The sequence below is a fragment of the Musa acuminata genome, chromosome BXJ1-8 (assembly GCF_036884655.1).
Source record: "Musa acuminata AAA Group cultivar baxijiao chromosome BXJ1-8, Cavendish_Baxijiao_AAA, whole genome shotgun sequence".
Taxonomy (NCBI): domain Eukaryota; kingdom Viridiplantae; phylum Streptophyta; class Magnoliopsida; order Zingiberales; family Musaceae; genus Musa; species Musa acuminata.
This window is the reverse complement of record NC_088334.1, coordinates 49,775,768-49,800,292: the sequence shown is the minus strand read 5'-3', so window position 1 is coordinate 49,800,292 and position 24,525 is coordinate 49,775,768. Positions and strand designations below refer to the sequence as shown.

Sequence of the window (24,525 nt, the reverse complement as noted above, 5' to 3'; positions counted from 1 at the left end):
CAATGGCCTTCTTACATATATATCCTTGCTAGTATTGAAAAATCTTAATTATTTGGGATCAATTATATATATCATTCAAATAGATTAAAAAAATCATATATTAGTTAAATTCAAAATAATTTATAATTTTTATTAAATTTATTTAATTCTAAAAATATTTTTTCGTGAATAAAAATATTTTTTTATCTTTTCTAATAACTTGAAACCATGGTATGTCATATCGAATGGTACCGTCTGGTACAGGCAATACGTACCGATCCGACGACATACCGATACGCGGATCATCCGGTATCGGATGGAACCTGTATGTAGCAGTGATACAGGAAGAAAATATATTAAACTGTTCAATCAACCTGGTATATCGCTCGGTATATTTTTATTAATCATTATATTTTTATTATATGAATAATATCTTTATTAGTCTCTCAATCATATTAAATAATTAATCTAAGATATCCAATTTTTTTTAACGTTTTATTCATCTAATTTAATTATATCCAGTTATTTATTTCTAAAATCACTAAGATTATATTTTATATATTAAGTTTTAATCATATTTAATCCAAAACTTTTAATTTCTAAGACATGCCTCAATAAGTTTATAATTAATTTCATCTCAATTCTCATTAATTAAGATAAAATCATTAACAAATAATATTTATCATGATAGTTTATCATATGACGAGTAAATTCATTCAAGATGTAGAGATTTGATACGGAGCCTTATATTTATCATTTAAGGAGGAATCATGAAATAGCGTAATCGTTGTTGCTCTTTTATTTTTTGAGCTCTAAATACATTATTATACCTCGTTACATTAAGAAAAATAGCTAACCAACTCGCACATCCATCAACATATCTAAATTCACATATCACTTTATAAGCCTGAAACTTGTTCAAACCTTCAAATAGATTTATAACACAATTAGAAAATTTCCTCCTTCTCCCTCTATTGGTAGCAGTTTTGCACCCAACCAAAAGACAAATCCTCTCAGTAGATCAGATAATGCTTATCAAAAGCTTCATAAGTATTAATTTTTAACCTAATTCTATATGGTTACCAAAATATATTATTTTTTTTGTTTTGTATTTCTTCTCATCAAACCTAGGGTTAGTTAAAAGAATAGCCAATGAGTTAATTCTAAGATAAACCTGCCGCGACATCTCCCGGATCCATCTCCGCCACCCCCAAATCCGTCGACCGAACAACCCTAAGGGTTGATCACGTCCTCCAAAACCTCATCGCCAACCGCTGGCTTCGCCTATCGGATGTTGGTACCAACTCCTCCCTCTCTTGCACCCCTCCCCGCGAACGTGCCTCCGACGGCTGTTATGGCAACGAGGACGGTGACCACAAGGAGGACGAGGAGTATACCAACGAGGAGGACAAAGAGTACACCGACGACGAGGACACCAACAGGGAGGACGAGGACGAAGACGACTACACGGATGACAAGGACAGCGACGAAGGTCGTGACTTAGGCAAGGGTGCCTCGCGACTTAGGCAACGCAAGCTAAGTTTGTATTGTGGCCGCAAGGGTGCCTCACGCCTTAGGCAATTCCAGCTAAGGTCATGATATTGTGGTATCAGAGCGGGCAAGCACTTCAAGCGAGCAGCGAAGGAACTTCGCAACTTTGCCATGACAAAGCATCGTGGCGAATCAAGTAAGGCGGGGCAAGCTGGACCCTGGCCCCAAGCAGCAGTAGGTGGGTTGCATGTGCACACTCGCTCTCATGCTGTTAGAGCCGCTCAAGAGGAGCATGACAACGAACATGATGAGTAAGAATTTGGCTACTCTCCACGAGCTGAGGAGGTGCAATCTGGAGCGCCAACCGAGAAAAAGAGTCACAAGGAGAGACTCACAACGACAGAAACCCACTTGGATGTTCTCGAAGCAAGCTTGGAGGAACTTTACCATGACCAATAAAGGCTTGTTGGGGTAGAGAGCTCGCAAGAGGAAGTAGAGTCCAGGATCGACAAGGTCGAGGCCCTAGTCGACCGACTGTCAGATGACACCAAAGACTCCGTGCAACACCTATAGGAAGTTATGGCGGAACTCACTTCAAGGGTGGTCATGCTCACCAGAGCACTAAATGCGGGAGGAAGCAACACCCGTATTGTACCATCACAGAACTTGAGGGCACCCGAGCCTCATGGTTATGGAGGGGCAGAGATGCCAAGGAGCTCGAGAATTTTCTGTTCGACATAGAATAATACTTTCAAGCTATGAGGCTCGATTATGAATATACCAAAGTTTCTATAGCAACAATATATTTGAACAGAGATGCAAAACTTTGGTGGCAAACCCGTTGGGAGGAGATCCAATAAGGTCGGTGTTGGGTTGACACATGGGAGGACTTAAAGCGGGAGTTGAGAACTTAGTTCCTACCGGAGAACACAGAGTTTGTCACAAGAAGAAAGTTGAGACAACTCCGCCAGAGTACTTCCATCCAAGACTATGTGAAACAATTTTCTGCACTAATGCTGGACATACAGGATATGTCCAAGAATAACATGTTGTTCAGCTTCCTCGATGGTTTGAATCTATGGGCTCAACAAGAACTAAATCGAAGGAATATCACCGATGTGGTCGGGGCAATTACTACTACAGAAAGGCTCACGGACTTTGTTTCCTCTGAAGACTCGGGAAGAAGGAAACAATCTTCAAGCAATCGCCCTCCAAAGTATTCTCGAGGGAAGGAGCTCGGGGGTGAACAAAAGAAGAAGAGTTCCCACAAACGGCCAAGCCCGAAGGGCAAGGTCTCGAAACCTGGCGGGTGCTTCTTGTGTAGAGGGCCACACATGGTGAGGGAGTGCCCACAAAAATAGGCACTCAATGCTTTAACAACTTCCATCCACCCCCCCCCGATCGAACAAGGGCAAAGCTGTTGCTCTTAGTTTGAGCAGTTCTGAATCCAACAACGACGAGGAGTTGCAAAGATCCCGGATATGAGCAATGCATTTGTTGAATGTCATGTGGGGTCAAGTGGGGAAGAACACGAAGATAAAGCTACAAAAAGCAGGAAGTAGTGAGCTGATGTATGTAGACATCAAGCTAAATGACCAAACGACCCGTGCAATGGTGGACACGGGTGCTACCCACAACTTCATAGTCGATCGAGAAGTAAAGTGAGTTGAGTTGATCTTGGAGAAGAGCCCAAGTTGAATGAAGGCGGTGAACTCGGAGGCCAGGCAAATCTTCGGGTTGGCAAAGGGAGTTCCCATCAAGATCGAAACATGGAGCAGGAACACCAACATGATGGTGGTGCCATTAGATAACTTTCAAGTGATTCTTGGAATGGAATTCATGCACACGATGAAGTTGGTTCCCATGTCGTTCCTAAACTCCCTGTGTATAATGGGAGGTGATGACCCCTGCGTGGTTCCCATCTCTCGGAGAGAAACCAAGGAACCCCAACATATATTGGCATTGCAATTGAAGAAAGGGGTGCGAAAAGGTGAATTAACATTTGTGGCTGCTATGAAGCTAGAGCCACTCGATGAGAAGTTCATTCAAGAACCTGCTATGGTGGCGAACGTCCCGAAAGAGTTCACTGACGTTATGCCACCCGAGATACCGAAGACTCTTCCACCACGCAGAGGTGTGGATCACAACATCGAGCTGGAGCTAGTAGTGAAGCCTCCAACGAGACCACCCTACCGCATGCCCCCACCAGAGTTGGCAGAACTCAGAAAGCAGTTAGGTGAACTGCTAAGCGGTGGTCTCATCCGTAGCACTAAAGTACCATTTAGAGCTCTAGTTCTCTTCCAGAAGAAACAAGATGGGAGCCTCCGACTATGCATCCATTATCGAGCCTGCTAGTCAAAAGTGCCCAGCAAGCCAATCACGTGAGTGATGGCACGTGTGACTTGATACAGAATCTTTTTGCTTATCATATTTTTGGCGTATATCACTTTATAACTATTGCATAAATGCATATGTATTGTGATGTCCTTGGATTTGTGCAATGGGAATCGGATCGTGATGAGATCACGATAATGAGATCGATTCACCTTTAAACACATATCCTAAATAATCCCGGTCATAGGTTACTCGAGAGGGACATCGTGATAACCGGATAGACTGGTGTGCTGTATACTCGTCCATATGATGGATGCAGCTGGTCTCATAGCTGCTCGTGTAGGGACACTAGGGATACAGTACATGTGCTCATTGGAGAATGAGTTCACTGATTGATCCGCTTACGGAATGCTGGATGGTTGATGATGCCTTATTGTCAGACAACGATTCCGTAGTCCTAGTGGTGTATCTGGTTCTTAGACTTGAGACACCAAGGATGTCCTGTATGAGTGCTCCACTCTTTGATACCAGACTTATAGGTTTGGCTGTTCCCAGATCTAGTACAGCTGGTCATTGGGAGTGGTAGTCGACCTTACGAGGGCTATTGAGTGTCGATAGAGGATCATCCACTCTCGGTATCATGAGAGGAATATCCCATGTGTTCTTGCTCAGACAAATCCCTGGCCAGGGTCATTCGGGTTGAGAGAGAAAGAGTTCTCCGGGAGAATCCGATTAGAGCGAGACTCAAGTAGAAACCGTATGGGTCTAACAGCACCATGCTCGATATACGGTCTCTGGGATATTAGATGGATGAGGGACTATAGGTACATGGTAACTGAGGACAGACAGGTCCAATGGATTGGATTCCCCTGTATCGTCTGGGGACTACGGCGTAGTGGCCTAGTACTTCCGTAGTCGATGAGTCGAGTGAATTATTACAGAGATAATAATTCACTTAGTTAGAAGGAGTTCTGACAGGTATGACTCACGGCCAGCTCGATATTGGGCCTAGAGGGTCACACACATATGGTAGGCATTGCGATGAGTAGAGGTTCGGATATGAGATATCCGACGGAGCCCTTGTCTTATTGGATGCAGATCCAATACCCACTAGGGAAAGGACCCATTAGGGTTTTGACACGGGATCTCTATAAATAGGAGGGATTCACAGCCTCATAGGCTAGAGTCTTTGCTTGCCCTTCCTATTCTCCTCTCCCTCTCCACCTCAGAGTAGGTCTGGAGTTTTGAGGAGCGTCGTCGCAACCCTGCTGTGTGGATCACCGCTAGAGAGGAGGACGCTTGACCTCCTTCACCCTCTCCTAAGGATCTGCAAGGAAACAGGGATATACGATCTCCCTAGGTAACACAATCTCTATACGCAGTTTTTGTGTTTTTGCGGATTTTGCGCACCAATCTTCGCACGACGATGAACATCTTTTTGGGAATCGGGGATTTTTGTTTTCTTGTTCTTCCGCTGCGCATATGATGTCGCCCCCCCTATGATTTCCCAACAGTGGTATCAGAGCCAGGTTGTTCGTGGGTTTTGAACTGCGTGTATTGTGTTTAGGAAGAATTTTGACGTCAAAATCGTTGACGCAAAAGCAAGGAAGGGCAACAACAGTTGCTGCCCTCGATCTGCATGCCTGCAGCCACCTGCAGCGGCAGCCGCAGCCGCAGCCAGGCAGCACAGCGCCGGCGCATGCGCAAGCGCTGTGCCTGCAGCAGCCGGCCGGCGGCCTGCTTGCAGCAGGCTTGCTGCCGGCGGGGCTGGCAACCCACGGGCAGAGGCGCCGCAGGGCAGCGGCGCCTACCGCCGAAAGGAAGCGGCGCCTGCCGCCGCAGGGCAGCGACGCGCGACGCCTGCCGCCGCTACTCCCGCGGGCGAAACCCCCCCCACAGGGGCGGCCGCCCGGCGGGACAGCACCGCCCGCGGAGGCGGCGGCGCCCGAAGAGGGCGCCCACCCGCAGCGGCATCGCCGCCAGCGGGCGTGCCGCCTGCAGGCGAGGGCAGTGCCCTCGCCCCGCCGCACAGGCTCCGCCGGCAGGGTGGCGGCGACGGAAGCAGCAGAGGGAATTAGGGTTTTGGGCAAAAAGACAGTTTTGCCCCTGTGAATTTGAGAAATTCCAGTTTCTATCTTTTGTCCAAATTACGAAAATACCCTTAGGAATTGAGAAATTCCCTACATGTCCCTGATTTCAGAAAATATTAATTAATTAAAAGGTTTAGTTGATTATTATTTTTATTATTATCTAGTAGTCCTACATGATGATGATTATTTATACATGTGATGTATGATGTGTGGACGGATGATCATGGACCGTGTGATGTGTGTACTTGTGATTATTATTATTGAGGTCTGCGAACCTCCATTATATTTCTCGTTTATTATCGGGCCTGCGTGCCTATGATTAAGTTGTAATCACATGAGGAGGCGCAGCGGGAGCGTGGAAGCCATAGCGGGACCCACGAGACGGACGATCGTGATGCATGGAGATGCATCAAGATGTCGACGGAACCGACGAGGACGAGATGGACGATCACAAGGCATGGAGATGCACCGTTGCACACATAGATCTTGATTTGAGTGATTAGGCCTACTGGCTCGGGCCTAATCATATTAGGTTGTGGTCCATGATCATCTGGTGTGATTGCTTATACACATACTAGATATGTATATATATTTGCATGCGATGTAGATATATATTAAATATGTATATGTGTGACATGTCATATTAGGAGACCAAATCATAGAAACATCTCTCGATAATATTAAGTCGGTAAACGTGAGGCAATTAGATTGACCCACGTGGCCTTCCATCGTTATGAGTAGGAACCGAATCCCGGTGTAGGTTGAGTTGGTCGAGTCCCTCGAGACTCACCTATATCGCGATTCGCTATCTTGCTTACGACATAGAGATGTCACCGGTGACCTGAGGGCATGATATGCTTGGTCGAGTCCCTCGAGGGTATATCATCAAATCAGACTCATCTTGTAACGAAGGTGTTGACTTAACCGAGCATCATGGTTGGTCGAGTCCCTCGAGGCCATGGTGATTCGGAGGCCGAACAGGACGGGAATCACAAGGAGTTGTGATCGGCAAGAGTTGTCTACCTTTTAGGCTTAGTGTGATTGGTCGAGTCCCTCGAGGTTACACTAAGACGCTGATTGGATCCTGATCCCCACTAGAAGTCTGCCGGAGACTTCCGTTTCACGTGCTGAGGGTGTCGCGTGACTCGTTAGTAAAATAGTGGGAGCATATTAAGATAGAAGTCCATATCTTGATAGTTTATTTCTTGCAAAATCTGCATGTTATTCATTTTTGCTACATCTTTATTTTCAGAAAATGTCGCTTTCAAATCCCTTACGTGGCATACTTGATGTCAACCGCCTCACTGGTCCAAATTATACGGATTGGCTCCGTAACTTGAGAATTGTTCTCACAGCGGAGAAAATCGTGTACGTCCTTGATACAGTGATGCCTACGCCCGAAGAAGGGGCAAGCGAGGATGAGATCGCTCGCTACGTGAAGTACATTGATGACTCCACACTTGCTCAGTGCTATATGTTGGGCTCTATGACTCCAGAGTTATAGAGACAACATGAAAAGATGGATGCCAGATCCATTCTCCTACATGTCCGTAAATTGTTTGAGGAACAGGGAAGGACTCAACGATATGAGATATCCAAGAGCCTTTTCCGCGCTATGATGACTGAGGGGACACCGGTTCAGAACCATGTCCTAAAGATGATTGAGTGGATAGAGAAACTCACAGGTCTAGGAATGGTCCTAGAGGATAACTTGTGTGTGGACATTGTGCTTCAGTCCCTACCAGATTCCTTTTCACAGTTCATAATGAACTTTAATATGAACAAGCTTGAGGTGACTCTCCCAGAGCTCCTCAATATGTTGAGGGAGGCAGAGAGTACTATTAAGAAAGAGAAGCCAGTTCTCTACACTGGTGAGACCAGAAAGAAAAGGAAAGCAGAAAGGTCCCTTAAGAAGGGAAAGGGCAAGGGCAAACAAGGTAAAGCAAAGGTTGCTAAGAAAGACCCAACAAAGGACAAAGGCCAGTGCTTCCACTGTGGTAAAGATGGGCACTGGAAGAGAAACTGCAAAGAGTACCTTGCAGAAAGGGCGAAACAAAAGCTTGATGAAGCTTCAGGTACATTCATGATCAGTCTCCATTTGTCAGACTCTTATGATAACACATGGGTATTAGATACCGGTAGTGCTTATCATATATGCAATTCGTTGCAGGTTCTGGCAAGGCCTAGGAGACTAGAGAGAGGCGAGATGGACCTCAAGATGGGTAATGGAGCAAAAGTTGCTGTATTAGCTGTTGGCGAGGTCGCCCTACATCTGCCTAGTGGAGCTTTTATTGCATTAGATGCATGTTATTTTGTTCCTTCTATTATCAAAAACATTATCTCCATTTCATGTTTAACAGTTAGTGGATATAAATTTGTTTTTGAGAACAATGGTTGTTCGATATTATTAGATGATAAGATCATCACGAAAGGAACATTGCATAATGGTTTATTTATGTTAGACACCACTCCACATATCATGAATATAAATGTGTCCAAAAGGAAACGAGATGAGTTGAACAGTGCATACCTGTGGCATTGTAGGCTAGGTCACATCCATGAAAGAAGGATTCAAAAGTTGCTAAATGATGGATATCTAGATCCATTCGACTATGTGTCATATGCAACTTGTGAGCCTTGCATTCGTGGAAAACTGACCAACTCTCCATTTAGTGGAACTGGAGAGAGAGCCACTGAGTTGTTGGAACTCATACATAGTGATGTATGTGGACCCATGTCAACTCATGCCATTGGAGGTTACTCCTACTTCATTACATTTACTGATGATTTCTCAAGGTATGGATATGTGTACTTAATGAAGTACAAGTCCGAGGCCTTTGAGAAATTCAGAGAGTATAAGAATGAGGTGAAGAACCAGACTGGAAAGAGTATCAAAACTCTTCGATCAGATCGAGGAGGTGAGTACTTAAGTACAGAGTTTACTCACTTCCTCAAGGACCATGGGATATTATCCCAATGGACACCTCCTTATACACCTCAGCTCAATGGTGTCTCTGAAAGGAGAAATCGTACATTATTAGATATGGTACGGTCCATGATGAGTTTCGCTGACCTACCCATCTCATTCTGGGGATATGCCCTAGAAACCGCAGCTTACCTTCTGAACAGAGTTCCAATTAAGTCGGTGGTGTCTACACCATATGAGATATGGAAAGGGAAGAAGCCTGATCTTAAAGTAGTTAAGATTTGGGGCTGCTCTGCCCATGTTAAAAGACACAACCCCGATAAGTTAGAATCAAGGACAGGGCGATGTAAATTTGTGGGATACCCCAAGGAAACTTGTGGGTATTATTTCTATCATCTCGAGGACCAAAAGGTCTTTGTAGCTAAGAGAGCAGTGTTCCTTGAGAAGGAACACATTCTTGGCGGAGACAGTGGGAGAATGATAGAGTTGAGCGAAGTTAGGGAACCAAGCTCAAGCACCACTCTACAGCCCGAGTCTGTTCAGGTATCTAATACACAAGTTTCAACTTTACGCAGGTCTGATAGAGTATCCCATCCTCCTGAGAGATATGTGGGACATATTAGAGCAGAGGATGTAGAGGATATTGATCCTTAGACCTACGAGGAGGCTATTATGAGTATAGACTCCGGGAAGTGGAAAGAAGCCATGAATTCTGAAATGGATTCTATGTACTCCAATAAGGTTTGGAACCTAGTTGATGCACCCGAAGGTATTGTACCCATCGGTTGCAAGTGGATCTTTAAGAAAAAGATCGGAGTAGATGGAAAGGTAGAGACCTATAAAGCAAGGCTAGTGGCTAAGGGGTATCGTCAAAGGCAAGGTGTTGACTACGACGAAACTTTCTCACCCGTAGCAATGCTAAAATCCATCAGAATTCTATTGGCTATTGCAGCACACTATGATTATGAGATCTGGCAGATGGATGTGAAAACCGCATTCCTCAACGGGAACCTGGAGGAGGAGGTGTATATGATGCAACCTGAGGGATTCGTGTCCAAGAACTGCCCAGATAAGGTGTGTAGGTTGCTTAGATCCATTTATGGACTAAAGCAAGCTTCCCGAAGTTGGAACATAAGATTTGATGAGGCAATCAGATCTTATGACTTCGTTAAGAACGAAGATGAGCCTTGTGTATACAGAAAGGTAAGTGGGAGCGCTATTAGCTTTTTGGTGTTATATGTGGATGACATCCTCATCATTGGGAATGACATAGGAATGCTATCCACAATAAAGGCTTGGTTATCTAGACATTTCTCCATGAAGGACTTAGGAGAAGCATCTTATATCTTGGGGATTAGAATCTATAGAGATAGATCCAAAAGGATGCTTGGCTTGTCCCAGTCCAGGTACATAGAAACTATTGTCAAAAGGTTTGGCATGGAAAATTCCAAAAGAGGTCTCATACCGATGAGACATGGGATATCGCTTTCTACGAGTATGTCCCCAAAGACTCCAGAAGAAAGGGCGAACATGGATATGATACCTTATGCCTCAGCAATAGGGTCTATCATGTATGCCATGCTATGTACTAGGCCTGATATAGCGCATGCTCTGAGTGTCACGAGCAGGTATCAGGCGGATCCAGGCTTGGAGCACTGGAAAGCAGTAAAGTGTATCCTTAAGTACTTGAGAAGGACTAAGGATCTTTTACTAGTATATGGAGGTAATAGCCTTAAGGTTGAAGGCTACACTGACTCAAGTTTTCAGTCTGATGTCGATGATAGCAAGTCGAATTCAAGGTATGTGTACACCTTGAATGGAGGAGCAATGTGCTGGAAGAGTTCCAAGCAAGATACCACTGCTGACTCGACCACAGAGGCGGAGTACATTGCTGCATCAGATGCAGCAAAGGAGGGAGTCTGGTTGAAGAAGTTCATCACAGATTTGGGAGTCGTGCCGGATAGTGAGGAGCCGATTTCCCTATATTGCGACAACAACAGGGCAATTGTTCAAGCGAAGGAACCAAGGTCTCATCAGAAATCTAAGCATGTTCTGAGGAGGTTCCACCTTATCAGAGAGATCGTGACCCGAGGAGATGTAGCAGTGGAAAGAGTTCCATCCGAAGATAACATTGCAGATCCACTAACAAAGCCATTGTCTCAGATTGTCTTTGAGCGTCACAGGGGTCTGATGGGGATCAGACACATAGGTGATTGGCTTTAGGTCAAGTGGGAGATTGCTAGTCAAAAGTGCCCAGCAAGCCAATCACGTGAGTGATGGCACGTGTGACTTGATACAGAATCTTTTTGCTTATCATATTTTTGGTGTATATCACTTTATAACTATTGCATAAATGCATATGTATTGTGATGTCCTTGGATTTGTGCAATGGGAATTGGATCGTGATGAGATCACGATAATGAGATCGATTCACCTTTAAACACATATCCTAAATAATCCCGGTCATAGGTTACTCGAGAGGGACATCGTGATAACCGGATAGACTGGTGTGCTGTATACTCGTCCATATGATGGATGCAGCTGGTCTCATAGCTGCTCGTGTAGGGACACTAGGGATACAGTACATGTGCTCATTGGAGAATGAGTTCACTGATTGATCCGCTTACGGAATGCTGGATGGTTGATGATGCCTTATTGTCAGACAACGATTCCGTAGTCCTAGTGGTGTATCTGGTTCTTAGACTTGAGACACCAAGGATGTCCTGTATGAGTGCTCCACTCTTTGATACCAGACTTATAGGTTTGGCTGTTCCCAGATCTAGTACAGCTGGTCATTGGGAGTGGTAGTCGACCTTACGAGGGCTATTGAGTGTCGATAGAGGATCATCCACTCTCGGTATCATGAGAGGAATATCCCATGTGTTCTTGCTCAGACAAATCCCTGGCCAGGGTCATTCGGGTTGAGAGAGAAAGAGTTCTCCGGGAGAATCCGATTAGAGCGAGACTCAAGTAGAAACCGTATGGGTCTGACAGCACCATGCTCGATATACGGTCTCTGGGATATTAGATGGATGAGGGACTATAGGTACATGGTAACTGAGGATAGACAGGTCTAATGGATTGGATTCCCCTGTATCGTCTGGGGACTACGGCGTAGTGGCCTAGTACTTCCGTAGTCGATGAGTCGAGTGAATTATTACAGAGATAATAATTCACTTAGTTAGAAGGAGTTCTGACAGGTATGACTCACGGCCAGCTCGATATTGGGCCTAGAGGGTCACACACATATGGTAGGCATTGCGATGAGTAGAGGTTCGGATATGAGATATCCGACGGAGCCCTTGTCTTATTGGATGCAGATCCAATACCCACTAGGGAAAGGACCCATTAGGGTTTTGACACGGGATCTCTATAAATAGGAGGGATTCACAGCCTCATAGGCTAGAGTCTTTGCTTGCCCTTCCTATTCTCCTCTCCCTCTCCACCTCAGAGTAGGCCTGGAGTTTTGAGGAGCGTCGTCGCAACCCTGCTGTGTGGATCACCGCTAGAGAGGAGGACGCTTGACCTCCTTCACCCTCTCCTAAGGATCTGCAAGGAAACAGGGATATACGATCTCCCTAGGTAACACAATCTCTATACGCAGTTTTTGTGTTTTTGCGGATTTTGCGCACCAATCTTCGCACGACGATGAACATCTTTTTGGGAATCGGGGATTTTTGTTTTCTTGTTCTTCCGCTGCGCATATGATGTCGCCCCCCCTATGATTTCCCAACAGAGCCCTCAACAAAGTGATAGTGAAGAACAAGTATCCCATTCCGCTCATTGCAGACTTGTTCGACCAGTTGGGCAAAGCCAAGTATTTCTCAAAACTTGACCTTAGGTCGGGGTATTGGCAGGTGCGCATTACTGAAGGCGATGAAGCGAAGACTACCTGTGTGACCAGGTATGGAGCATTTGAGTTCTTAGTGATGCCTTTTGGCTTAACCAACGCTTTGGCCACGTTTTGCACTCTTATGAATCAACTATTCAAGGAGTATTTGGATAAGTTCATGGTTGTCTACTTGGACGATATCGTCGTCTACAGTTAAACTCTCGAGGAGCATGTCAAGCACATTCGGACAATTTTCAAGGTTCTCAGGGAGAACACTTTGTTTGTGAAAAGGGAGAAATGCTACTTTGCCCAAATGGAGATTTTATTCTTGGGGCATCAAATCGGTGATGGCTCCATTCGGATGGACAAATCAAAAGTGCAAGCGGTTGCAGAATGGCGAACTCCAAAGAAGGTGCTAAAGTTGAGATCCTTCATTAGTTTCATTAACTACTATTGATGCTTCATAGCGGGGTATTCAAAGCGTATAACTCCACTGATAGAGTTGCTGAAGAAGGAGCAGCCTTGGAAGTGATATGACAAATGTGAAATAGCATTCCAAGATCTGAAGGCTGCTATTCTAAAAGAACCGGTGCTCAAATTGTCGGACTACGGAGAGCCTTTTGAAGTCCATATAGATGCTTCAGACTTCGCTATTGGGGGAGTACTCATGCAGGAGGGTCATCCGGTGGCCTACGAGAGCCGCAAGCTCAATGAGACCGAGCGACGGTATCTAGTGCACAAGAAAGAGATGACAACGGTGATGCACTGTCTACGAGTTTGGTGACACTACCTTCTCGGATCGCGATTTATGCTAAGGATAGACAACATCGCCCTGAGCTATTTCCAAACACAAAATAAACTTTCCCCAAAGCAAGCACGATGGCAGGACTTTCTGGTTAAATTTGATATGGTAATGGAGTATAAGCCTAGAAAGGCAAATGTCATGGTTGATGCACTGAGTCGGAAAGTGGAGCACGTGAATGCCGTACAATTGGAGGGCGGAGGCAAAGCAAGTCAATTGCACTTCAACTTCCTTTTCGGGATCAGGGATGGACTGTATAGTGACCCCCAAGCAATTATCCTAATGCAACTCATCAAAGAAGGCAAGGCATGACGATTTTGGGTCCAGGAGGGACTCGTATACATTGAGGTGGACAATTTAAGGTATGAACTCTTAAGAGAGTGTCACGATTCCCTTTGGGCTGGACACCCAGGTATTCATTGAACGTTGGCTCTCGTGGAGAGGGCCTTCTACTGGCCGAAGATGAGAACTAATATGGAGGAATACGTTCGAACGTGCCTCACTTGCCAACAAGACAAGGCGGAGCAGTAGAAGCCGGTAGGACTTTTGGAGCCATTGCTCGTACCAGAAAGACCGTGGGAGAGTATTTCCTTAGACTTCATATCAAGCTTGCCACTAGTAGGGAGACTCGGATCAATACTCATGGTAGTTGATCGATTTTTAAAGTATGCAACTTTCATTACTGCTCTCCTATATTGTTCAGTAGAGGAGGCGGCCAAGCTGATGATGAAGGATGTAGTGAAGCATTGGGGAGTCCCGCACAATATCATCAGTGATCGAGATGCTCGGTTCCTAGGACGATTCTGGACCGAGCTATTCAAACTGTTGGGATCCAAGTTATACTTCTCCATAAGTCTCCACCACCAGACGGATGGCCAAACCGAGAGGATAAACTCACTCCTGGAGTAATATCTTCGGCACTACGTGAGTGCCAATCAACGAGATTGGGTGAAGCTGTTGGACATTGCCCAATTCTCCTACAACTTGTAGCGGAGCTCTGCATCCAACAAGAGCCCCTTCGAGATCATTACAGGACAACAACCGTCAACTCCTCACACCATGGCAATTGGATATACTGGGAGTAGTCCGTCAGCCTACCACTTCGCAAAGGAGTGGCACCGAAATGCAGATATTGTACGAGCTTACTTGGAGAAGGTGACAAAAAGGATAAAGAAGTGCACAGACTTGGGAAGGCGACCACAAGAGTTCAAGGTTGGCGATTTGGTGTTGGTAAAGCTCCAACCAGCATCACTCCAATTCTTTAGGAAAAAAGTCCAAAAAGGATTGGTGCGTAAATATGAAGGGCCCTTCCCAATTATCAGCAGGGTAGGCAACGTCTCCTACAAGTTACAGTTGCTGGTGTGGTTCAAAATTCACAACGTTCTTCACGCCAGCAACCTAAAAGCCTACCACTTGGATTAGCAAGATGCTTCCCGAAGTGTTCCAACTCGGCTACCTCCCATTATAGCCTCTTACGAGAAACGAGTTGAAACTATTCTAGCGAACCGTAAGATAAAGTTGCCCAATGGAGATGAGCAGACAGAGTACTTGATGAAGTGGTGAAAGCTTCCCCGAACTGAAGTCAGTTGGGAGCCTGAAGACGCCCTATGACATGAAGAAGCAATCATCAACAACTACTAACAAGCGTCGACGAGGGCATCGAGAGTTTAAGTGGGGGAGAATGTCATGAACGATCATCATGCACCTGCAACAATTCTGTTCAACGAACCGTTCGTCACTCTCATCGACATGTACAGTTGCTTGACAGCATGTTTTGTCTTGATTTTAAGTCATTTTGCTTGTAAAAATGTAAGTTCGAACAAGTTGCAGCACTACAAAGCGACCGCTCACCGAACCGAGCAAAACAGCCTAAAACAGCTCCGTTTTCATGTGCCATGGGCTGTTTTCTGTAGTCCGCTTCCGCTCACCAAAACGTTAGCCATCTCAGCCCCTTTGAACCCCCCGAGTGGCACAAGGCTAGATGGGGCTTCAGTATAGTATCGGGTGTTGAACTTTTCGTAAGTTTATACGTTATCTTGACGGGAACTTGTTGTCATGCACGGCACCTAGTGAGCAACTGTTTGTGGATTTGCAACTATTCGTTCAACCCTCTAAAGTCCTTATTTTCCCCCTCTCCCTATTTTCTCTTGTGCACGTAAGGTGCTCGCTGAATTGCTTGTAAAGCTTTCCCTTTTCGTGAGATGTCGGGATTTGTCCATCGCTCGTTCTTCAAACTAATCAACTTTCTCTTTTTATAGGTCATTCAGGACCTACGAGAGGTTACAAGTGGGCTGATCTTTGCGGAGCAATATCGCAAGGACGAAGCGTGACTTAGACAATGCAAACTAAGTTCGCATATTTGTCGCAAGGGTGCCTTGCGACTTAAGCAACGCAAGCTAAGTTCGCGTCGTGGCCGCAATGGTGCCTCATGCCTTAGGCAATTTCAACTAAGATCGTGATAGATCGTTAACTCCGGGGACGCCGTCGAGTTCCTCGAAGCCAACTCGGGCCATTGCGTGGTCATCAGAGGGCATGAAGTCCGTGCCACGATCAGCGAGGAGCCAGAATGCAGGCCCCGGCTCTGGCGTTGGGACGACTGCATCGATCTCTACGACGCGGAGGATGCGTGCTCACCCAATTCCTTTCGTGGGTTTTACATCGAGTCGCTGGATGACGATGATGACGATGAGTCGGAAGAGGAGAAGGTGAGGAAGGTGGGAATTTGGGGCTGGACGATGCAGAGGAGGAGGAGGCGGAGGAAGAGGCCAAGGAGGAGAGATTCGACCGATGGCTGGAAGGATACGATAGCCTCGCGAAATGATTAGATAAGGTCCCAAAGGATGCAAATTCGCCATAAAAAAGCTGTGGCTGTGGGAATACAAATAATAAAGGCCACAAAATAATAAAATTATTGAGAAGTTGGATAATCTTTTTCCACGGAGGCATAAAAATATCAGTCCTAATCAAACACGTCAAGACATTAATCAAATCATTTAGATATGATCAAGATATTGATGCACTGATTAGACAAATAATGCACTCTATTTAACAAAGGATTAATGGGTAATGAGTTGACCGGATCATGTGAAACAACCATCCCCCCAACTATATTTACCATCGAACGAGGCTTTTTGGTAATAATATTCCAATGAGAAGGATTAGGAGGACTTTTGGCCTAATCGGGGCATCGTATCTAATGATTCGATCGGAAGAAGCTATTAAACATTTCGAAAAGACAGGAAAGCCCCATTTGGGTCTCACAAATTACACGCCGTCGCGGCTCGCTCCACGAAGCACCAATCGAAAGCCTTTTTAGGGTAAAAGAGTCATTTCGGAAGTGATAAAATTACGTTTAAGCCCTTGGTGCTCCAAACTCGATACAAAATACCCCTCCCTTCTCTCCCCTCGAGAAGAGCGCGTCTTCGTCGCCATTGTGCTTACGACTCCCTGTAAGCCTTCGGTATCGCAATCCCTCTAATCCGCGATGGGCTCCGAGCTCATCTACCGCGGTCACGACGGCCCGCCGGCGGAGGACGGCGGCGAGTACTCCCCGAGGCCGGAAAAGCGGGTCGTTTGGCTCGCGCGGCCGTTCCGCTACCTCCTCCGCGAGCAGCGCCTCCTTTTCGTGCTCGTCGGGATGGCTCTGGTCTCCGTCTTCTTCGCCTTCGCGCCCCCCTCCGCCACGCCTTCCAGCTACGACTCCCGCCTCGTGGTTGACCGCGCCCGGCAATTCTCGGTGCCGGCGGTGCACGGCGGGTACCGGACGGCTCTCGAGAGGGGCTTCGTCGGGGCAAAGGTGCCGCTGGGTCTGAAGCGGAAGCGGCTCCGCGTCGTGGTCACTGGCGGCGCGGGGTTCGTGGGTAGCCACCTGGTGGACCGCTTGATCGAGCGGGGGGACAGCGTCATCGTGGTGGACAATTTCTTCACGGGGCGCAAGGAGAACCTGGTGCATCACTTCGGAAACCCCAATTTCGAGCTCATCCGCCACGATGTGGTGGAGCCGCTTCTCCTGGAGGTGGATCAGATCTACCACCTTGCCTGCCCGGCGTCCCCTGTCCACTACAAGTTCAACCCCGTTAAGACGATCATATCCTTTTCTCAACTTCTTCTCCGATTTGGTCGTATAATTCTGTGATAAAGATCGCTCCTCGGCAATCGGTTTTCGGTTTTCTTTCATAGAATCTCATAAAGTTGCGATTTTTTTTCCTCTTGTGTCGCCATTCAGATTTTTTATTCCTTCGCATTTGCAAATTCCTATCTTTTATTAAGATCTCTTTATGGGTTATTGATCTTGATTCAATTTAGAATTTTTGGTGTGGACTGTTAATCCTAAGGATTTCTGTAAATAGAGTCACAACTTCTTTGTCTTTGATTAAGATTCGTTGCTTTCAACAACATCTGCTGTTACTCTGGTGCGAGTTCGATTCCTTGTAGCGAACAAGATGACTTCTCTTGATACTATTTATCTTGATTTGGACTCTTCAGTTTGATTAGTGGTGCTTAATGGTTGGGTGAGATCTTCTACACGAAGCAGATGGGAAAAAGAAGTATCACGTTTTGCTTGTTGAATGCCTTGATTCATCTAGCTCCTGTGCTGTCGGTGCACAAGACCAACGTGGTGGGAACTCTCAACATGCTCGGCCTGGCCAAGAGAGTAGGAGCCAGATTTCTCCTCACCAGTACCAGTGAGGTCTATGGTGATCCCCTGCAGCATCCACAAACTGAGACATACTGGGGCAACGTCAATCCCATTGGTATGACTCCTTCCACCAATCTCTTTCATGATCCATCTCTCCAGCTGTTTGCCTTTGGAAAGTCTTCTACTGCAAATGCATGCCTCCTGAGGTGGCAACTCCATCATCAGATTTGCTTTTGCAAGGAACAGCTTGTCTTGGGGTGGTTGGGACTTTGGAATGGACCAGTTCCGAGGTCTGCTTCTTTTCATTTGTGGGACAAAGCATGGGATATCTTATGACTCACGTTGTTTTTTTTATGCTTGACAACTGCAGGGGTTAGGAGCTGCTATGACGAGGGCAAGCGAACCGCAGAGACCTTGACCATGGATTACCACCGTGGTGCCCAAGTCGAGGTCATCGATCTCTAACCAAACTCAATGATGCGAAAACTTTGTTGTTGACTTAATCTCTTTGAACCAGTCTTTTGGAAGAGTAACATAAAATCTTGTTTACAGGTGAGAATTGCTCGCATCTTCAACACTTACGGGCCTCGGATGTGCATCGATGATGGCCGGGTAGTGAGCAATTTTGTTGCCCAGGTGTGCTACAGATTGTATTTTAATTTAATGTTTATAAGCCTCAACCATCTTGTTACAGGTTATTGGCATCTAGTTTTGACATGATCTCTTGTAGGCCTTGAGGAAGGAGGCTCTGACTGTTTATGGGGATGGAAAGCAAACCAGGAGCTTCCAGTATGTCTCTGATCTGGTAGGGCCTTCTTCCTACTTTAGCAACTGTGAATTAAAATGGTTTTTCGGATTTTACTTTTGGTATAAATGATTTACATTTGTGTTTACCAACGAACTTAGCAACACTGGAACTTTGGATATTTCATTCCTGTTTGTAATGTCACCTGTGCCACCAATACGGACATGTAGGTCCCAAAGTTCATGCAATTGGCAGGGATGGGTCCAGTGAGAATTTGTATATCTAACAACTACATTCATGTATATGGCCAAACTATTAGATGTAGATAATTAGCCGATGCTTCTTTTTGCTTCATTGCCTCTGATTTTCCATTGAGTTAGTTCATGGTATCATTAGTCCAATATTTTAGTGTAAAACTTCATTTTCTATCTAAATTTTACCTCATTTTTGCAAAAAAAAATTTGTTGAACTTGTAACACCATACTCCGATATCGTCATCGATCGATTAGGCAGCATCCTCAAGGTTCCCAGCATCCCTTGTATTTTGATCCCGATAGAGTTGTTTCCGTTTGTTTGATATGTCATTTATATTAGAGTTGCAGGTGGTATCCCCAGAATTATTTTCAGGAAAAAAGGATCCAGTAGTTGTTGAAGTTTTTTCAATTATGAGGGACTTAAAGGAATAGATGGAACGTAGCTTTGACATTTTCCTATGATTTCCTGAGTTGAATTTTAAACACAAAACGCAGGTGGAGGGGCTGATTAAGTTGATGGAGGGTGAGCATGTCGGTCCATTCAACCTGGGAAACCCTGGAGAATTCACCATGCTGGAGCTTGCAAAGGTGGTGCAGGACACGATCGACCCTGATGCCAAGATAGAGTTCCGACCAAACACAGCAGATGATCCCCACAAGCGCAAACCTGATATCACCCGCGCCAAAGAGCTGCTTGGCTGGGAACCAAAGATCTCCCTACGAGAGGGTCTCCCTCTTATGGTCTTTGATTTCCGCAAGCGTATTTTTGGTGATCACTCCGAAGTTGATTTAACCACATCGGGCACCGCCACCATCACGGACAATGGATCTCCTTAAGACACACATTGCTCATGTTGCTGTTCTGACTCTCAAACCCGATTCCTATGCAAAGATGAAAGGCCCATACAGAAGCACAATGGAAAATCAGCTTATATTTCATTGATATTCCTAATGATTCAGCATGTTTTTTCTTTTAAATTCTTCGTGCTGCAGTAGCCCGATGGCTGAGCTAGCTGCAATGCACTTTCTCTCTCTCTCTCTCTTATGTGTTTTTCATCATAATTTTTTATCTTCCTTCTTTTAGAGATTGAATCAGCTGTCCTTTTATTGTGGTTATATGAATTTAATATAGTGTTTATCATAGTTTATCTTTTTTATTTTTTAATCTTGCCTCTATATCAGGAGACTGCATGATAAGCCTATGAGTTGAGATATATGTGTGATGCATTTATAAACAGGGAAGAAGCCATTTTGGATGGCACAATCATTAGATTCACTATGTAGATGTCAAAATTTGACTTTGGTAAGTGGGTGTCTACTCCTTTTACTAATAATTGTCATATCACTTGGTTGATACCATTTATGAAACTTAAAATACTCTGAGCTAAACAATATCTTGGTGATAAACTGTTCTATTTTTGTTCTATCGGAACTTCAAAATAAACATAATTATTTTTTTTATCTAAGTAATTAGTGTGGTAATGGTTTATCCAATTTATTTATGTTGTGAATCCTTATTTAAAGATTTAGGCAGGCTTACTGCTGAAATAACTATCCATGTGCAACAATAAATAACTATAGAAAAAGGAATAAAGACAACATAATTTGTGACACTAATGAGAATATTTTGGATTTATTTTTAATATTTATATTAGCTAAGGATAATAGCAATTATCAGTTTGAGCTTATTATATATATTAGAATTTATAATTACAAAATTGATATTTTCATTATGTAAAGAACCGAAAACACACTATTTGTTCGACAAATTACTAAAATTGAAAATACTAATAATTATTGTTGTTGTTATCGTTATTTCTTGTTCGTCATCACATGACAATCTCTCTCACATGGCAGAGTGATGCTGCGTCCGCCCCTTCCACCCGCAGAGGAACCTCCCGGGTCGCCGCGACCACCGCCCCCCTCCCACCGGCGAATCGGGGCTGGCGTTCCACACGTCCCCGTTCGCCTTCATCGGCCACCGATCGACCCGGTCGTGCGCCCCGCAGACGCTCCGACGGTCCAGCCACGCGATGATGTCGGCGAACACGGCCTCCACGTTGTCGTCGGGCTCCCCGGCGGTCAGCCCGTGCCACATCCCCGGGTAGAGCTTGATGGTCTTGTCGCTGCTCCCGGCCCGCTCGTACAGCGCTCGGCTTACCTCCGGGTCGGTCACCGTGTCGGCCTCCCCGTGGAGCACGAAGAAGGGCAGCGTCACCTGCCATTTCCGCGGCCGACGCCGCCGCCCGAGCAACGACATCAGATCAGCGTAACCTCACCGCCAGTAACCGACTCCCGGAACGGCCTTGAGTGTATCCGAAAACCCGCGGTAAGTTTATGGTAGTAAAAGAAGGCATACCATGGTTAAGCTGCTCTCGAGGTTCATGCTTGTCCTAAGCAGTTCCAGCGCGGTCTTGAGCCGCGGCTTGTCTTGGTAGATCAACTTGTTGTTCCTAATCTACATATAATATATATACATATATAGTTAGTAGATTATTATTTCATATTAAGATATAACATATGGAAATGTCAATACATAACCTCTTCACGCTTGATTGGGTCTTTGAAGGCAGAGTCAATGACGTCCTTGGTAGGAACAATCTTCCATTTGGGTATGATCTCCTCTATCCGAGTTAGAAGATTGACCACCACCGGATGAGGCTTCACCTTCTCTGATATCTGCACGTAATGTAAAGCAACACAGTAATCAGGTATGTTAATCTTCGTAGAATATCAATCATAAAGACTTTATCATATTATCATATCACAAATTCGATAAAATCATATTCTCATAATTTATCATTCGTAAAAAAAAATATATATATATTCTACATATCACCACCTTACACATCGGCGCCACGAGAACCGCACCATCCCAGAAAGTTGGGTCCTTCCGATGGAGGAGGAGCGCCACCGCGCCACCCATCGACTCCCCATACAAAAATCGACACTTGTCTTGGTTCTCCGACGATCCTGTACCACAATGATACATGGTGATATGATGATGATGACGACGACAACGACGATACTACATGTCTCTATTTGCTATTTGCCACCATGAATTCAAAGGATTTATTCGCATGTTTCAAGATGTGCATGTTTGGCCAAGACACGTTACATTTAGCATTCATGCATGTCTAGCAACCCTTTTTATCGACAAAGGCATCTTTACTTCTACCAATCCATGTGAGAACAATAAATAGTGCCTAAGATGACAAAGAACTGTACGCACAAAGAAATGACAATATCACCTTCACACCCTTTTAGTTAAAGATGTAAGAAGCATTTTCCATGTCGAATACCAATATTATGATAAACATAAAGACTTAAGAACATAGAATTTACCGCAAACAGATTTGAAGAACCAATCGCAATCGGCGACGATATTATCGAACTTTTTAATGTAGCATCGGGCACCCATCGACCTCCCGTGTCCCTCATAATCGAGGCCGAACACGCCGAATCCGGCCGCCGCCAACTTGGTGCCGCACCCTAACACCACCATCATAAATCACTGTCATCAGATCACACACAATGGACCCAATCCTCCTCCATAAATCTAACCACATTAATTTCCCTGCTCATCAAACATTGTTCAGTCACCAACCAACCATACTTTGTGGGCCTCACCAGCCCAAACAAACAACAACTAGGACGACCACAATTACTACATGGGCCCCCACATGGAACCAAATCACTCGTGGTCGTCCGATCGTTCCATCGACCGGAGTCGGTCCCCGATCGGACGACCGAGACGAGACGCCACAACTCGAGGGCAATGCAGCTGCATAATAAATTCTCAACCTTTGCTAATTAGTGGTGTGTTTACTTGGAATAGATTGGAAGAGGTGGCTTTCTTGTTTGTTCACCAAACTACAACCATTAAGAGTTGTGTAGTATCGAAAGTGACATGGCCTCATTGGAACTGACTGTTTTTATAAATGCTCATAAATAAGTCATTAAAAATGGCACTTGAAGATAACATATACATTGCTACAATGCAATACTAAGCTAAAATATAACATTATGATGTCATAATCATCATCATTCTTTTCATTTTTCCACATCATAAGTAGTGAAGACAGAACTTAATACCAAAATCTTAGTCAAGATTCTTATTATCAGCTAAGCTAACTAACATTCTCATAATTAGCTTCACTACTCAAAAAACTAATTTTTCAAATACATAAATGATGATTATAGTAGACAACAATGGCTTATGACTAATTAGTAGGAAATAGCAATAACAAAAATCATATGAATTTTTTTTTATCGTTGTTGAGATCTATAAAAATTTATATATTTAATTAAATTTAAAATACTTAAAATTCTATTTATAATTTTTATTAAAATCTAATTAGTAAAATGTGGCATGGAAGGAAGTAATTCATGCCATATCAAGTTGAAAGCATGATGACATCAAAAGAAATAAATAAAGTAAATGAAGAAGGCATGGGAAGAAGCAAAGAAAATAAATGTCCCCATCCTCCTTCCCCAACCGGCCAAGCCCTCCATGTTTTACCCTAAAGTTCTTAGCGGACATGACTTTGGCTTTGGCCTTTTCTCCAAAAGTCACAGGTTCTCACAAGAAAGTCCATGCAATTAATACCCAACCTTCCATTGCCCGCACAAGCAATTATTAGCCTTCTGAAGAAGTTGGAACAGAGTACTTGCTGCAGTCATGGAGTCCAGGGAAAGGGGACAGCAGCACCCAGCATGCACCAAAGAACCCATTCCATTCAACTTGGGAAGATGGATGTGATGATCTCACCTTTCATGAATCCACTGCATTCCATGCCGTATCCTGCAACCAAGAATGAGATGATGTTATGTATGGACCGAAGACAACCAAGTAGCCTGTGAATGAAGAGATCATGACGACCATGACAGAGGAAGACGAGGGCTTTCGGTGAAGAAGAAGAAGTGGGCAGCCATCTGCATGTGAAAAGCCGCACACCTCTTGAGTTCCTAATGTACTCCTGCCATCATCATCACCGTGAAAGAAGGAAGGATCAAAAAAAGCAAGAGCTAAAGGAAAGCGAGACACACAAACAAGATGATGACAGAAGAAGCTTGGCAGAGATCAGAGATATCAAGTTCTGGATCACCTCCTGGTACTCCACCTCCATGTGTTTGGCAACAGCTCCTGCAAGCATCAAAGCATGACCTTGAGGAAACGAATGGTGTGGGAACCTGAGGACAGGGGACTCGAGAGGGATTTCTTGAGCAAGTGAATGAAGGGGGAGATCAAGACAGGGACAAAGGAACATGGAGCAGAGGCATGGGGAGGCAATAAATATACCTCGATGGGGATGAAGATACACGTGCCACCAGTACAGCCACAGGAGGTGGTCAGCAGCCACCCGCTTTGCCCTCCCCAACCCACCCCCATTCCCTCTATCGCAAGAAGATTTGATCACATAATAAACTTGA

The 24,525-nt window shown here is 44.9% G+C and overlaps 2 protein-coding genes across 3 annotated transcripts; one reads left to right on the top strand and one right to left on the bottom strand.

Moving 5' to 3' along the window:
• Nucleotides 1-16,857: 16,857 nt before the first annotated feature.
• LOC135588562 (UDP-glucuronic acid decarboxylase 2-like) lies at nt 16,858-20,249 on the top strand. The gene is made up of 6 exons (XM_065080747.1): nt 16,858-17,542; nt 18,062-18,208; nt 18,464-18,543; nt 18,646-18,729; nt 18,824-18,898; nt 19,588-20,249. Exons 1-6 carry the CDS (start codon nt 16,939-16,941, stop codon nt 19,927-19,929), a joined length of 1,332 nt encoding a protein of 443 aa, XP_064936819.1. The 5' UTR covers nt 16,858-16,938; the 3' UTR covers nt 19,930-20,249.
• Nucleotides 20,250-20,754: 505 nt separating this feature from the next.
• Nucleotides 20,755-24,492, bottom strand: LOC103995887 (caffeoylshikimate esterase). Of its 2 annotated transcripts, XM_065080748.1 has the most exons (9): nt 24,395-24,492; nt 24,201-24,238; nt 23,975-24,071; nt 23,864-23,896; nt 22,438-22,584; nt 21,935-22,065; nt 21,634-21,771; nt 21,452-21,550; nt 20,755-21,310 (listed from the first exon to the last, which is right to left on the bottom strand). In XM_065080748.1, exons 2-9 carry the CDS (start codon nt 24,219-24,221, stop codon nt 20,939-20,941), a joined length of 1,038 nt encoding a protein of 345 aa, XP_064936820.1. In that variant the 5' UTR covers nt 24,222-24,238; nt 24,395-24,492; the 3' UTR covers nt 20,755-20,938. The 2 variants fall into 2 exon arrangements, with proteins under 2 accessions (XP_064936820.1, XP_009414895.2); XM_009416620.3 differs by lacking the exon at nt 24,395-24,492 and having other exon boundaries at nt 24,201-24,359.
• Nucleotides 24,493-24,525: the final 33 nt, after the last annotated feature.

What these genes read in the sequence shown, in the direction of transcription:
- LOC103995887 (XM_009416620.3), bottom strand. Translation starts at nt 24,248, where the DNA reads ATGCTTGCAGGAGCTGTTGCCAAACACATGGAGGTGGAGTACCAGGAG. An exon ending in CCTCGTCTTCCTCTGTCATG is followed by an intron (nt 23,897 to 23,974) that starts GTCGTCATGATC and finishes TCTTGGTTGCAG; the next exon opens with GATACGGCATGGAATGCAGT. An exon ending in GTTCTTCAAATCTGTTTGCG is followed by an intron (nt 22,066 to 22,437) that starts GTAAATTCTATG and finishes ATTGTGGTACAG; the next exon opens with GATCGTCGGAGAACCAAGAC.
- LOC135588562 (XM_065080747.1), top strand. Translation starts at nt 16,939, where the DNA reads ATGGGCTCCGAGCTCATCTACCGCGGTCACGACGGCCCGCCGGCGGAG. An exon ending in CAACCCCGTTAAGACGATCA is followed by an intron (nt 17,543 to 18,061) that starts TATCCTTTTCTC and finishes TGTCGGTGCACA; the next exon opens with AGACCAACGTGGTGGGAACT. An exon ending in GGGCAACGTCAATCCCATTG is followed by an intron (nt 18,209 to 18,463) that starts GTATGACTCCTT and finishes TGACAACTGCAG; the next exon opens with GGGTTAGGAGCTGCTATGAC.